The sequence below is a fragment of the Erinaceus europaeus genome, chromosome 11, assembly GCF_950295315.1.
Source record: "Erinaceus europaeus chromosome 11, mEriEur2.1, whole genome shotgun sequence".
NCBI lineage: Eukaryota > Metazoa > Chordata > Mammalia > Eulipotyphla > Erinaceidae > Erinaceus > Erinaceus europaeus.
Genome location: NC_080172.1, coordinates 98,303,148 through 98,319,543, shown reverse-complemented (window position 1 = coordinate 98,319,543; position 16,396 = coordinate 98,303,148). Strand labels below are relative to the sequence as shown.

At 41.3% G+C, this 16,396-nt stretch overlaps 1 protein-coding gene across 2 annotated transcripts in view; it reads right to left on the bottom strand.

The window, feature by feature from the left end:
- GIPC2 (GIPC PDZ domain containing family member 2) overlaps window positions 1–4,588 on the bottom strand; it is a 117,480-nt gene extending 112,892 nt beyond the window's left edge. The window contains exon 1 of one of the 2 annotated variants that reach the window (XM_060202200.1): window positions 4,202–4,588. In XM_060202200.1, coding sequence (XP_060058183.1) covers window positions 4,202–4,441 — 240 coding nt within the window. In that variant the 5' untranslated portion in view covers window positions 4,442–4,588. The remainder of the gene's footprint in view (window positions 1–4,201) is intronic. The other variant, XM_060202199.1, reaches the window with a different exon arrangement.
- Window positions 4,589–16,396: the final 11,808 nt, after the last annotated feature.

The window sequence follows — 16,396 nt, the reverse complement described above, 5'->3', positions numbered from 1 at the left end:
TATTTTCCCACCCCTATCAATTTCTCTCTGTCTCTATCCAATAATAAATAAATAAATAATACTTGAAAAAAAGAAACTGGATTTCCAGTTGTTGTTTTTGTTTGTTTGTTTCTAATAAACTACAAAATTAATTTCTTTTTTTAATATTTATTTTATTTATTTATTCCCTTTTGTTGCCCTCAAAATTAATTTCTTAAAAGCTCTTTCAACTTTATTGTATTTTCTTATAATCCTTCTATATAATAGAGAATTAAGAAAGCATGAATGGCAGAAAATACTAGTGAAAAAAATTACAATGGTCTAATATTCAAAATGCCCATCCAACAAATGCAAGGACTGCAGTTCAAGAATTGAATCATCAGTTCATTCCAGCCTGAATATTCTAAAAGGCACTTTTTTTTTTTTGTAAAAGTGTCCCTACATTTATTATGATTCAACTGTTCTTTTAGACAGAATTAATTTACTTTCTTTTCACTAAGTTGCTCGTTTAGTTGCTTAGAAAAAAAAGCATATCAGCTATAAGGAGTTTCTGCATAATTGGCCATCTGTCTCAAGGTAATGATCACAGACTGCACCAGGAATTGATAACGAATCTTAAGTGATTCATACATTTCATTAGTGTCCTCTCCTCCTTTAGGAATCATAAAGTTAAAAGCACAACTACCAGCTTCATAACAGTACATTTTTCGAAGCAATATTTTTGTGTTTGGGTCAGGCTTTAAATTAAAAGGTTACCAAAATTAAAAAAAAATTATTTAGAAGGCTAGGAAGATAGCATAATGGTTATGCAAAAAGACTTTCATGCCTAAGACACAAAAAGTGCCAGGTTCAATCAGCAGCACCAAAATAAATAAATAAATATGAATTTGAAGGCAGTTAGTAAGATTAACATAGTTGCTTAGTTTTTGCTTCATTGATTGATTTTTCTTTTCAAGAACACTTCTCAGCTCTGGCTTATGGTGGTGCTGGTGGCTGAATCTGAGATTTAGAAGAGCCACAGACATTTTACACAACCAGAATGCTGTCTCCCCAACCACAACATCAGTACAATTGTTTCGTTATGAATTTGGAATCAGGAAGCCTAGTTCAAATCCTGACCCTACCACATAGTAGCCCAGTGACTCTAGGCAAGCTGTTTAATTTCCCAGAGGCTCATTTAGTTCAACTGAAAAGTGGAAAGAATTTTTGCTTTGTGCTTCCCTAAAGAAGGAATCATCACACTGTAGACTTCATGCCTAGCACAGTCCTGAGCAATTTATGAGCTCCCAATAAAACACTACTAATCCTCTTAGATGAGGGAACAGAATGGGAAATGGGATCTCATAGGCGTGAATTATATTTTAATAAATTGTTTTTGATTCATAATTAACTATGGAGATACTTATGGCCTACTATACTATGATTTTCATTACCTTATCCTGGATACATTTAAGCTTGTGTAATCCAAATGAGAAGTTCACATAAATGTTAATTGTATTCATAATTTGCACATATAGTACATAATTTCATAAGTATATATATGTTGTAGACTTGTAGGACCTCAGACACCTAGAATTAGTTATCTAGAAATTTATCTTGCAATTCAGAACATTGGAAAATTTAAATGTTGGATCTGGGTGGTGACATACACAGTTAAGCACACACATTACAGTGGGCAAGGACCTGGGTTCAAGCCCCTGGTCCCCACTTGAAGGGGGAGTCACTTCATAAGTGGTGAAGCAGGTCTGCAGGTGTCTCTCTTTCTCTCTCCCTCCCCCTCCCCTCTCAATTTCTGTCTCCCTCCAATAAAATAAATTTTAAAAAATATTAATTTAAAAAAAGAACATTAAAATGTAGCCTGGGAGGTGGTACAACAGCCTTTCAAGTATGTGCCACAATGCTGCTCTAGTTCTTTCTCCCCTCCTTTCCCCACCTTTTCTTTATCAAATAAATATTTAAAAAGAAAAAAAGAGAGAGAAACTTTAAATATTGAATATGGCTATCAAGTCACTGTTCAAACACCCTGGAAATTTTGGGAAACAATGTAACTTCACAGAATATGTAGTCAAGAAAGAAAAGAGGGGGTGCTGACAAAATACTTGCGGAGTTCATTGCTTTTCATGTTCGTGACCTAAGTTTGAGCCCAGCCCCCCATCTTATTAAAGGAAGCTTTGGTGCTGTACATTCTGCCTGGACCTTAAAACATGTAAAATAAAAACTTAGATTTAAACCTAGAAGCCAGAATTTTAGAAAGGTTCTGAACCTCAAAGTCTGTTTCCTATCTGAAGCCAGGATATTAAATCTACTAATTCTCAGGAATTAAGTGGATGGAATAAAATTATGCATCTTGAGCTCAGGAAAAATGTTGTATGAGGAGTAAGACTATTAATACAAAGTAACTAAAAGAAAAAGAACTAGATATTCACTCTGCACATATGCTGCTAGGGATTGAACCCAGGACCTCTTGCCACTCAAATGTAGCTCTCAGGAATCCAGGGCAGCAGAAGCATGTGCTTTTCTTACATACGGAGACGAAATTCTTCCATAAGCTGATTTCTCACACCAACATTTGCAGTTTGCTTGGGCAAGCTTTATAAAGATGTCATGTATATTAGTGTCCTTTTTATTTATTTTTTTTAAGAGAGAGACAGCTGAGCAAGCACAGCACTGAAGCTTTCTTCAATGCATTGAGGGCCAGACTCAAACCATAGTGCACATGGCAAAGCAGCACACCACCTCAGTGAGCTATTTCACCATCCATACAACAATCATTTTGAGATCACATCAGCCCTAGGCAACCGCGCTGACAAGCGGCTACACATACACACATATAAAGTCAATCTAATTAAGACAAATTTCATCCCTTCTCAGGGATACGGTATAAATTTTAGGTCCGACTTTTTCCCCTCTGAATTTTTTTAAAACATTTTTTTATTTGCTAGGACAGAGAGAAATTGAGAGGGAAAAGGAAGAGAGAGGGGGAGAGAGACACCTGCAGCGCTGCTTCACCATTTGAGAGGCTTCTCCCGCCTCCTGCAAGTGGGGACTGGTGGCTTATACCCACGTTTTTGTGCATGATTACATGCGCACTCAGCCAAATGTGCCACCGCCCAGCACTGCATCACCACCAAAATTTTTAGTTCCATGTGATATTATTATTCCTTGGAATAAGAAGCTTCTTGATAATACTACCGAAGAGCTTCTGTTGTTAAAGCTGGGCATAACGAATGAAAAGCTAGGTGGATCTTGGTTTACGACCAGTTCCTCCCTCTCCTACTTTCCATTCCCACTCCTCCCTTAGCCTGCTCCCCGCCACCCCTCCCCCAACCCCCCCACCACCACCACCAATCTGGGCACTACTCTGGCGTCTGTCCTTCTCACTTATGCGGAAGAAGCTGGGGATTAAAGTCCAAATAAGGTGTGAGTGTACACTTGCCCTGTCAGGTCTCTGGGATGCCGCACGAACCCCCAGTACAGGTGTGAGCTCACTAGAACAAAATCATTTGCATTAAGAAGAAAGATCGGTCCTAGCTTCCCAGAAGCCAGATCTCAAATTGGTGGGAGATGGGTGGGGGGAGGTACTGTGACTTCCTCAGGTCCTAGAATTTCTTCTCCCTTCCCAGTGGGGCCTGATCAGCTTCCTGGGAGCTCCTGGAGAGAACCCCCTCTCCTAGGCTGGCCTCTGATTGACACCTATAATGCGCATAGGAGAGGCTAAGCACCAGGCTCCTTTCTTTTTTCTTTCTTTTTTTTTTTTTTTCTGCCCTCTAGGATTATCACTGGGACTCAGTGCCAAGACTACAAATCCCCTGCTTCTGTGGCTTTTTTTTTTCCAATCTTTTTTTAATAGGACAGAAAGAAATTGAGAGGGGGAGAAGGAGAAAGACACCTACAGACCCGCTTCATCGCTTGTGAAATGAGCCCCGCCCCACCTCCCACCCCCACCCCTACCCTCGCGCGCGAAGGTGGGGAGACTGGGGCTCGAACCAGGATCCTTTCGCGGGTCCTTATCTTGAGCTTCGTACTATGTGCGCTTAACCCGGTGCACCACCGCCCGACCCCTCTTTTCTTTTCCTTAACGACAAAGACAGAGAAGGCACAGAAAGAGACCACAGCCCTGAAGCTTCCTTCAGTGCGGTGAGGGTCAAGCTCGAACCTGGGTCGTGCACGGAGCGAAGCAGCACACCATGCAAATGAACTCTTTCTCCGCCGGGGCTCTTACCTCCGACGGCGAGATCTCGAACACGCCCGCGATCCGGGCGTAGAGCTCGCGGTTGCTGGAGAAGCCCTCCACCCTGCCGGTGGCGCTGCCGTGCGCCAGCTGCGTGTGAAAAACCAGGCGGCGGGCGGGAACCGCGGGGCCGGGGGCGCCATCGCCACCCGCGCCCTCCTGTTCGCCCTCCACCAGCGGCGCGGTCTCCTTGAAGGCGCATTTCTTCTTGCTCCGCAGCCCCAGCGGCATCTTGCTTGACCCTGGGCCGGGCCCCTCTGCTCTGCGGTGAGCGCTGCGGACTTTGCGCCCGGCGCAGGTAAAGCCTCCCCCCGCCCCCGGGCCAATGACCGAGGCGCTTCCGCCTGGTGGCGCCGGGAGAAGCAGTCACCTTTCTTTGCTAGGGACCAACTAGGGAGGGGAAAAAAAGTTATGCCCATCCGGACTTCGCATCTCCAGGCTTCTTTCAGTACCTTATAAAGCATGGCTCGATTGAATATGCCCTGATCCAGCTTTCTCGCCCTATTCCCAATTCTGACACCATTTCCCCAGATAATATTGCATGTTAGCTATCAAGCTTATGCAAAAATTACTAAAGTCGCGGGCCCCTTGGAACATACCTAAAATAGACTTCCTAGCTTATCCTCACATGAAGACCCCTGACTGAGTTCATCTGCTCCATTCCTACCTTTGGGCTCCTGTTTATTAAACATTTTGTCCAGCTTTATACCTCATAATCTTTCTGCCACCAAGTTGCCGATGCTACTATGATGTCATCCTGATATCCCTAAGCAGGAAACCTCACCAATGTGTCCTGGAACCCCACCTCTCCAGAGCCCTACCCCACTAGGGAAAGATAGAAACAGACTGCGGGTGTGGATCAACCTGACAACTTCCATGTCCAGCCGAGAAGCAATTACAGAAGCCAGACCTTCTACCTGTTGTATCCCATAAAGAATTTTGGTCCATACTCCCAGAGGGGTAAAGAATAGGAAAGTTCCAGGGGGTAGGTAGTGGTGTACCTGGTTATGGGCATATATTACAGGGGTTCAAGCCCCCGGTCTGCACCTGTAAAGGAAAAGCTTTTCAAGTGGTGAAGTTGTACTGCAGGTGTCTTTTTGTCTCCAGCTCCCCCCTTCCTCTGGATTTCTGGCTGTCTCTATTCAATAAACAGATAATAAACAAGCATACAGAGGGTGGTGGCATAAGGAAGTTTCCAATGGAGAGGATGGGACACAGAACTCTGGTAGTGGGAACTGTGTGGAATTATAACCCTTTTATCTTACATTATTATTAGATCACTAATATTTTTTTAAATTTTGTAAAATATTTATTTTCCCTTTTGTTGCCCTTGTTTTTTATTGTTGTTGTAATTATTGTTGTTGTTATTGGTGTCGTCATTGTTAGATAGGACAGAGACAAATGGAGAGAGGAGGGGAAGACAGAGGGGGAGAGAAAAAGAGACACCTGCACACCTGCTTCACCACTTGTGAAGCAACTCCCCAGTAGGTAGGGAGCCCGGGCTCCAGCAGGGATCCTTACGCCGGTCCTTGCGTTTTGAGCCACATGCGCTTAACCCAATGTGCTACTACCCGACTCCCTAATAATTTTTTTAATGGCTCAGTGTCTGATGCCACCTTAGGATGCTGAACTTCCGCATCGCACTTCTTGGGAAACCAAGGCACTGACCCTTATGTTGCTTTTCATAAAGGTGCCATAATTGGGTGGCTGGTCTTGGCCTCCACAAGCCTAAGCCATTATCCAGATGAGATTGAAGTAAAAGCCTACCTTCATCTGCCTTCTCTACTACTTATGCATCACAAGGAAGGCTTAAAGGGATTTTTTTCCTATTTTATTAGGTTTAAAAGTAAAGCACAAACAAAATCAGTAGGAACTAGGAGGAAAGATGGGAAAGAAAAGTAGAGATATTATGATCAAAACACTACAAAAAATGGGAATAGATGGAAAATTCCTGAAGATAGTGGAGTCTATATATAGTAAACCTATAGCCAACATCATACTCAATGGTGAAAAACTGGAAGCATTTCCCCTCAGATCAGGTACGAGACAGGGCTGCCCACTATCACCATTACTATTCAACATAGTGTTGGAAGTTCTTGCCATAGCAATCAGGCAGGAGCAAGGAATTAAAGGCATACAGATTGGAAGAGAAGAAGTCAAACTCTCCTTATTTGCAGATGACATGATAGTATACATGGAAAAACCTAAGGAATCCAGCAAGAAGCTTTTGGAAATCATCAGGCAATACAGTAAGGTGTCAGGCTATAAAATTAACATTCAAAAGTCAGTGGCATTCCTCTATGCAAACACTAAGTTAGAAGAAATTGAAATCCAGAAATCAGTTCCTTTTTCTATAGCAACAAAAACAATAAAATATCTAGGAGTAAACATAACCAAAGAAGTGAAAGACTTGTATACTGAAAATTATGAGTCACTACTCAAAGAAATTGAAAAAGACACAAAGAAGTGGAAAGATATTCCATGTTCATGGGTTGGAAGAATTAACATCATCAAAATGAATATATTACCCAGAGCCATCTACAAATTTAATGCTATCCCCATCAAGATCCCAACCACATTTTTAGGAGAATAGAACAAATGCTACAAATGTTTATCTGGAACCAGAAAAGACCTAGAATTGCCGAAACAATCTTGAGAAAAAAGAACAGAACCGGAGGCATCACATTGCCAGATCTCAAACTGTATTATAGGGCCATTGTCATCAAAACTGCTTGGTAGTGGAACATGAATAGACACACTGACCAGTGGAATAGAATTGAGAGCCCAGAAATGAGGCCCCACACCTATGGACATCTAATCTTTGACAAAGGGGCCCAGACTATTATATGGGGAAAGCAGAGTCTCTTCAACAAATGGTGTTGGAAACAATGGGTTGAAACATGCAGAAGAATGAAACTGAATCACTGTATTTCACTGAATACAAAAGTAAATTCCAAGTGGATCAAGGACTTGGATGTTAGACCAGAAACTATCAGATACTTAGAGGAAAATATTGGAAGAACTCTTTTCCGCATAAATTTTAAAGACATTTTCAATGAAACGAATCCAATTACAAGGAAGACTAAGGCAAGTATAAACCTATGGGACTACATCAAATTAAAAAGCTTCTTCACAGCAAAAGAAACCACTACCCAAATCAAGAGACCCCTCACAGAATGGGAGAAGATCTTTACATGCCATACATCAGATAAGAGTTTAATAACCAACATACATAAAGAGCTTGCCAGACTCAACAACAAGACAACAAATAACCCCATCCAAAAATGGGGGGAGGACTTGGACAGAATATTCACCACAGAAGAGATCCAAAAGGCCGAGAAACACATGAAAAAATGCTCCAAGTCTGATTGTCAGAGAAATGCAAATCAAGACAACAATGAGATATCACTTCACTCCTGTGAGAATGTCACACATCAGAAAAGGTAACAGCAGCAAATGCTGGAGAGGGTGTGGGGTCAAAGGAACCCTCCTGCACTGCTGGTGGGAATGTCAATCGGTTCAACCTCTGTGGAGAACAGTCTGGAGAACTCTCAGAAGGCTAGAAATGGACCTACCCTATGACCCTGCAATTCCCCTCCTGGGGATATATCCTAAGGAACCCAACACATCCATCCAAAAAGATCTGTGGACACATATGTTCTTGGCAGCACAATTTGTAATAGCCAAAACCTGGAAGCAACCCAGGTGTCCAACAACAGATGAGTGGCTGAGCAAGTTGTGGTATATATACACAGTGGAATACTACTCAGCTGTAAAAAATGGTGACTTCACCGTTTTCAGCCGATCTTGGATGGACCTTGAAAAAATCATGTTGAGTGAAATAAATCAGAAACAGAAGGATGAATATGGGATGATCTCACTCTCAGGCCCAAGTTGAAAAACAAGATTAGAAAAGAAAACACAAGTCGAACCTGAAATGGAATTGGAGTATTACACCAAAGTAAAAGACTCTGGGGTGGGTGGGTGGTTGGGGAGAATACAGGTCCATGAAAAATGATGAATGAAATAGTGGGGGTTGTATTGTTAAAAGGGAATCTGGGGAATGTTATGCATGTAAAAAAAAAAAAAAAAAAAGAAGTAGAAACGCAAAGCAGAAATTGACTGAGTTTGGAGTATGGCACCAAAGTAAGAAAGCAGAAGTATACTAGAGTTTGCAGTGAGTACCCTCCCTAACACTTCCTCTCCACTATTCCAAGCTTTGGGTCCATGAGTGCTCAACAATTTGTTTGGCTTTGTATGTTAACTCTCTTTTCAGTCACCAGGTTCCAGATGCCATCAGGATACTAGCCAGGCTTCCCTGGATTGAAGACCCCACCAATGTGTCCTGGAGCTCAGCCTCCCCAGAGACCCACCCTACTAGGGAAAGAGAGAGGCAGACTGGGAGTATGGACCGACCAGTCAACGCCCATGTTCAGTGAGGAAGCAATTACAGAAGCCAGACCTTCTACCTTCTGCAACCCTCAATGACCCTGGGTCCATGCTCCCAGAGGGATAGAGAATGGGAAAGCTACTGGGGAGGGGGTGGGATATGGAGATTGGGTGGTGGGAATTGTGTGGAATTGTACCCCTCCTACCCTATGGTTTTGTTAATTAATCCTTTCTTAAATAAAAATAAATAAATAAAACAACAAGGGCAACAAAAAAAAGTGGAGATAAACAGAAATGGGCTGGGCAGCGATCAAAGGTAACAATAGATAGGGCTGAAAAAGAAATTTTTGACATTATTGTCACATTTTAAAGTCAAATGTTCCCCTTCAGTATCTCTCAGTCAGCCTTTTTAAAAAACTTTTTCTTTGGCACTTTTCCCAACCAAACGTTCTATTCCTTGCTCCCATTCTCACCTTTGGTCTTTACAAAGTATTCTGCCTGTTTCTTCCTTCCTTTATCTCATTCTTTCTTTCTATCTTTATTTATTTATTAGGTAGAAACCATCAGAAATTGAGAGGAAGTGGGAGATAGAGAGGAAAAGAGACAGAAAGACACCTACAGCACTGACTCACCACTCAACAAAGCTTTCTTCCTGAAGGGAGGGGCCAGGGGCTCAAACCTACGTCCTTGGTGCATTGTAACATGTATACTCAATCAGGTGCATCACCACCCAGCCCTCTGCCTGTTTCTGTAAAGGAAATTGGGTCCATTCGGCATGACCCTGACCTTCAATTTCCCTCTCCAGACACTAAGAAACCTTGCATTTGTCTTGGTGTAATCACTTTTCCTCTCCTCAAAAAATTTTCACACTTTTTTCCCCACCAATTACTATTCACTGATCACTTACATTATTTTCACCCATTTACTTCTAGCTATGTTTTCATAAAGCAAAACCCCCTTGGATTATTAGCTGCATTTCTTCACTTCCTCCTTTGTTCTTAGACTAAGAGTGATCCGACTTGTATGATCAGACTTTGACCTCCACACTCCACTGCAACTGTTCTTAGTATAGTCAGCAGTTCTTAGTCAGTGGGTGTGATTAACCCTTCTCAATCTTTATCCTGCTTCACCTTTAAGTATATTTGACTGCACTGGCTTTTTTTTTTTTTTTTGCCTCCAGGGTTATTGTTGGAAAATTGTGAGGATGTGGTAGAGCCTGGCAGAGCTTGACCTGAGGAGTGTGTCTATCCTATCAGTCTCTCTCTACGGAGAGGTTGAACAAGGAGGGACAGGAGTAACCCCAAAGGTTTACCCCATCTTATCAGACTCTCTGCCTCACAAAGCATCCCACATTCCTGATACTTTGGCCATTAGATAAAAAGAAAGGGAGAGATGTCGGGAAATTGTGAGGAGCCTCACAAAGCACCCTGCATTTTTTTGTCTCCAGGAGCCTGGAATTCCTTAAAACATTAAGCCAGCTCCCCCTGCTCCACCCTGCATTCCTGATACTATGGCCTATCTACATAATCATTGTTTTGCCTGAAAGATCCCCACCCATTCCATTCCTTTGATCTACCTTCTTTCTACCCTCAAGACCCTCCCTGCCACCAGGTTATTATTAATCCTACCAGTTAATACTCTCACAACAGTTGCTAAGGAAGTTCCTACCTTCCCAGCCCCTTTTGCCTTTTGCCGCCCCTTTCCTAGCCATTTCCATTTCTGGCTTGCCACTTCCTGGTCTGCCCTTTAAAAGCTTTGGCTCTCTGATCAATAAAGGAATTGCATTGCCTCGCCGCCATGTGTTTGGTTCCTGAGTCATTTCCCTACCATCTCTGACTCAGGCTGGCTCTGGTCGTGTTCTCTCCAACCCAGAGAGTATGCAGCAAGTATGCACCTGGGAAGAGGCACCCCCACTTTAGCCCAGCAGGTTATTGCTGGGGCTCAGTGCCTGTACTACAAATCCACTGCTCCTGGAGGCTATTTTTACCATTTTGTTGCCCTTGTTGGCTTTTTCATTTTTTAAATCACAACCTCTTGCTTTACTTCCTTAGATATTCACTTCTTTGCTAGCTACCACTTGTCTGGGAACTGTGTTCTCCAAGGCTTGCACTACGAACCCACAATTCCTGGAACTTTTTTTTTTTCAGATAGGACAGATAGTAATTGAGATGGGCTTAGAAGACAGAAAGGTAACTGCTGCAGACTTGCTTCACCACTTGTGGAGGTGGCCCCCTTGCTGGTGGGGAGCTGGGGCTAGAACCTATGATCCTTGTGTGGGTCCTTGTGCTTTGTGCTGTGTGTGTTTAGCCTGGGGCACTTTCTCCTTAGCCATCTTACACTGCACGCTCTCCCTGTTTACTATCTCCCTGTTGATTTGTTTTCTTTTCTTGACTTCAGTAAATGTTGCTTGCCTGCAAAATTATGTCTGAACTCAATCTGATAGAGAGGGAATATACTGCAGGAAATTCATAGGAATTATAAAAAATGAACTCATTTATCTTTAAAAAGCACCTTTTAAAAATGATGCAATCCCATTACATGAAAGCCTAAGGACTTCAAGATGTAGCATATAAATCAAAAACTCACTAAACTTAGAAGTAGGAAGTGAGTTATTATAGGTTATATGGCATATATGTTATCAACATCTCAATGGTATGAGGAAACTCAAAAGTACATGAAATTAAAATTAAGAACTTTAAAGTAAATAATGCTTTTGAACTCTGTAGAAACAACTGTGGTTACTTCAAAGAGAAAGGAGGCAGATAGGAAGAATAGGTAGTGGGATTTATTATTATTATTACTATCATTATTATTATTATATTTGTTCATTGGATAAAGATAGCCAGAAAGCAAGATGTTACGGGAAGATAGAGAAACACTTGCAGCACTGTTTCACCACTTGCAAAGCTTTCCTCCTGCAGGTGGAGACTGGGGGCTCGAACCCAGGTCCTTGCACATTGTAAGGAACACACTGCCAGCTTCATGGAATAGTTTTCTGTGTGTGTTTACTTATTTTTTTAATTTAATCATTATTGACGGGAGGTGAAGATACGAGCAGCAGCAGATCTCTTTCTCTCATCTCCTCTCTTCTCCCGGATCAACTAGGAATACCAAAGGAGACCACCCGGGCTCAAAACAAGGCAGGACTAGAATGACCACAGGAACCCACTAAATCACCGGTGAGTACAAACACGTGTGACTGGTGACAGAGGAGCCTAGGGAGAGTTTAAGTGACTGCTAACAGTCCAGCAGTTTATCAGTTGAGACACCACCTCCAGTCTGCTCCACCAACAAGGGGACGGCTTAAGGGAGGAGAGGACTCCCCAGAGACTCACCAAGTGCAACTGTGAATCTTCATTGCTACTACACTCAGAATCTGGAGCAGCGACAGGGAGGGACACGAGGGGACAGAGATCTAACCAGGAAACTCAGGAGAAGACCTATATACCTCGGTGGAATAGCTGAGGGGCTGTGAAAGTCTCTTTGCATAACCACTGGATTAACTTTGCCACACCCTGTTTTATCTCTTGGTCAGGAGTCACTGATTCAGCTAAGAAGGCTATTTATAGTTTAAAAGCCCTCAGGCTCCCATAGACTACAGGGAAGAAAAAAAAAAGAGGCTTTTAAACCACTGAGCTCCAACTCAGGGATTAAAATACTATTGAAACAACTGTTAACTTCCACCACTGTGAACCCTTTAATTAACTTACTTAGACACAAGTCAATCCAGGCAATAGTTATCAGTAATTTGAAAAGTACTGAGAGAGGGAACTCATAACATAATATATAAAATGGTTAAAACAACAAGAAGAAATATTGGAGAAATGAACCAGGACAAGAGTCCAGCTAAAAGTCCCCCAGAGGGTGAAGGACAAAATAACGAGTTCAACATCCAAACATTAGCTAAGGAAATAATCACAGGAGTGAGTAAAGAATTTGAAAAAATTATAATCAGAAATGCAGGAACAACAAATGAGAATATGGAAGAAAATACTAATTATCTCATGGTTATTAGAGAGCTGAAAACTGAAATTGCTGAGCTAAGAAGGCAACTAGCTGAACAAGCTAAAACAGTATCAGAGCAAGGCAACAAAATAGATGAACTCCAGAAAACAGTAGAGGGCAGAGAGAATAGAATCAACGAGGCTGAAGACAGAATTAGCAAGATCGAGGACGAATTAGAGACAACTAAAAAAGAAGTAAGAGATCTCAAAAAGAGATTAAGAGATTCTGAAAACAACAACAGAGTCCTATGGGATGACTTCAAAAGAAACAGTATACGCATTATTGGCATACTAGAGGAAGAAAGAGAAGGAGAGGAAGAAAGCATTTTCCAGGCCGTAGCTGAAAACTTCTCTAGTCTAAACAGCGTCAAACACATAAAGATTCAAGAAGGCCAAGGGTCCCAAGCAGAATTAACCCAGACCTAAAGACACCAAGACATATTATACTTAGAATGGAAAGGAATAAGGTTAAAGAAAGGATCCTCAAGGCTGCAAGAGAAAAACAAAGAGTCACCTACAAAGGAAAACCCATAAGATTAGCAGCAGACTTCTCCATACAAACACTATAGGCCAGAAGAGAATGGCAAGATATCTATCAAGTGCTCAATGAGAAAGGCTTTCGACCAAGAACACTATATCCTGCTAAACTGTCACTCAGACTACATGGAGGCATCAAAACCTTCTGAGACAAGCAACAGTTGAAGGAATCAACTATCACCAAGACTGCCCTGAAAGAAGTTCTGAAAGGTCTCCTATAAACAATCAGACCACCATAAATAGGACATATATCAGAACATTCTAAAACTCTACAAGAATGGTGTTAAAATATCTTCAATCTTTGATATCAATAAATGTCAGTGGCCTGAATTCACCTATTAAAAGACACAGAGTAGGAAGATGGATCAGAAATTACAACCCAACAATATGCTGTCTACAGGAAACCCACCTAACTCAACAAGACAAACACAGACTTAAAGTGAAAGGATGGAAAACTATCATACAAGCCAATGGCCCACAAAAAAGGGCAGGAACAGCTATTCTCATATATGATACGATAGACTTTGAAATAAATAAGATTTAAAAAGATAGGGATGGACACTACCTAATGCTCAAAGGATCTGCAAATTGAGAGGACTTAACAATTATTAACATCTGTGCACCCAATGAGAAGCCATCTAAATACATCAAACATCTACTGAATGAGCTAGAGCAATATATAAACAGAAGCACAGTCATAGTAGGGGACTTCAACACACCACTCTCTCAACTTGACAGATCATCCAGGCAGAAAATCAATAAAGACATAAGGGAGCTAAATGAAGAGATAGATAAACTAGAACTATTGGACATTTTCAGTCATTCATCCCAAGAAAATGGAATACACATTTTACTCAAATCCACATGGGTCATTCTCAAGGATAGACCATATGTTAGGCCACAAAGACAGCATCAGAAAATTCAAGAGCATTGAAATCATCCCAAGCATCTTCTCAGACCACAGTGGAATGAAACTAACACTTAACAATCAACAAAAGATTAGTAACAGTGCCAAAATGTGGAAGCTCAAGAGTACACTTCTTAACAACTTCTGGGTCAAAGAGGAAATCAAGGAAGAAATCAAATGTTTCGAGAGTTCAATGAAAATGAAGACACAAGCTATCAAAATATTTGGGACACAGCTAAAGCAGTCCTAAGAGGGAAGTTCATAGCTATACAAGCACACATTAGGAAACAAGAAAAAACACAAATAAACAGCCTGATTGCACATCTTAGAGACCTAGAAGAAGAACAACAAAGGAATCCTAAAGCAACCAGAAGGACAGAAATCACTAAAGTTAGGGCAAAAATAAATAACACTGAGTATAGGAAAACCATACAAAAGATCAACAAAAGTAAATGTTGGTTCTTTGAAAGAGTAAACAAAATCGACAAACCTTTAGCCAGACTCACAAAACAAAAAAGGGAGAAGACCCAAATAAATCGGATAGTAAATGAAAGAGGAGATATCACAGCAGACACCGTAGAAATTCAACATATCATGCGAGGCTTCTATATGCCACCAAGCTTGAGAACCAGAAGAAGTGGACAATTTCCTAGATACCTACCAACTTCCAAAACTAAGTAAAGAGGAAGTGGATAACATGAACAGGCCCATCACAGCTAATGAAATTGAAACAGTTATCAAAAATCTCCCCCAAAAATAAAAGTCCTGGACCAGATGGTTTTACAAATGAATTCTACAAAACCTTCAAAGAAGAACTAATACCTCTACTTTTAAAAGTCATCCAGAAGATTGAAGACACTGAAATACTCCCTGCCAGCTTCTATGAAGCCAACATCATCCTGATACCAAAAGCAGACAGGGACACAACCAAAAAAGAAAACTACAGACCAATATCTCTGATGAACATAGATGCAAAAATACTGAACAAAATTCTAGCCAACCGGAAACAGCAATGTATCAAAAAGATTGTTCATCATGACCAAGTGGGGTTTATCCCAGGCATGCAAGGTTGATTTAATGTACATAAATCAATCAATGTGATCCACCACATCAACAAAAGCAAGACCAAAAACCACATGGTCATATCAATAGATGCAGAGAAAGCCTTTGACAAAATACAACATCCCTTTATGATCAAAACACTACAAAAAATGGGAACAGATGGAAAATTCCTGAAGATAGTGGAATCTATATATAGCAAACCTACAGCCAAAATCATACTCAATGGTGAAAAACTGGAAGCATTTCCATTCAGATCAGGTACTAGACAGGGCTGCCCACTATCACCATTACTATTCAACATAGTGTTGGAAGTTCTTGTCATAGCATTCAGGCAGGAGCAAGGAATTAAAGGGATACAGATTGGAAGAGAAGAAGTCAAACTCTCCTTATTTGCAGATGACATGATAGTATACATGGAAAAACCTCAGGAATCCAGCAAGAAGCTTTTGGAAATCATCAGGCAATACAGTAAGGTGTCAGGCTACAAAATTAACATTCAAAAGTCAGTGGCATTCCTCTATGCAAACACTAAGTTAGAAGAAGTTGAAATCCAGAAATCAATTCCTTTTACTACAGCAACAAAAACAGTAAAATATCTAGGAATAAATCTAACCGAAGAAGTGAAAGACTCGTATACTGAAAATTATGAGTCACTACTCAAAGAAATTGAAAAAGACACAAAGAAGTGGAAAGATATTCCATGTTCATGGGTTGGAAGAATTAGCATCATCAAAATGAATATATTACCCAGAGCCATCTACAAATTTAATGCTATCCCCATCAAGATCCCAACCACATTTTTAGGAGAATAGAACAAATGCTACAAATGTTTATCTGGAACCAGAAAAGACCTAGAATTGCCAAAACAATCTTGAGAAAAAAGAACAGAACTGGAGGCATCACACTCCCAGATATCAAACTATCTTATAGGGCCATTGTCATCAAAACTGCTTGGTACTGGAACATGAATAGACAGACACACTGACAAGTGGAATAGAATTGAGAGCCCAGAGGGTTCCGGAGGCGGAGCTACGAGCAGCAGATCGCTTTCTCTCCTCTCCTCTCCTCTCCCGGATCAACTAGGAATACCAAAGGAGACCACCCGGACCGAAACAAGACAGGACTAGAATGACCACAGAAACCCAGTAAATCACCCGTGAGTACAAACATGCGTGGCTGGTGACAGAGAGGAGAGAGGGGCCTAAGAAGAGATTAAGTGACTGCTAACAGTTCGACAGTTTGTCAGTGGAGACACCACCTCCAGTCTGCTCCACCAACAAGGGGACA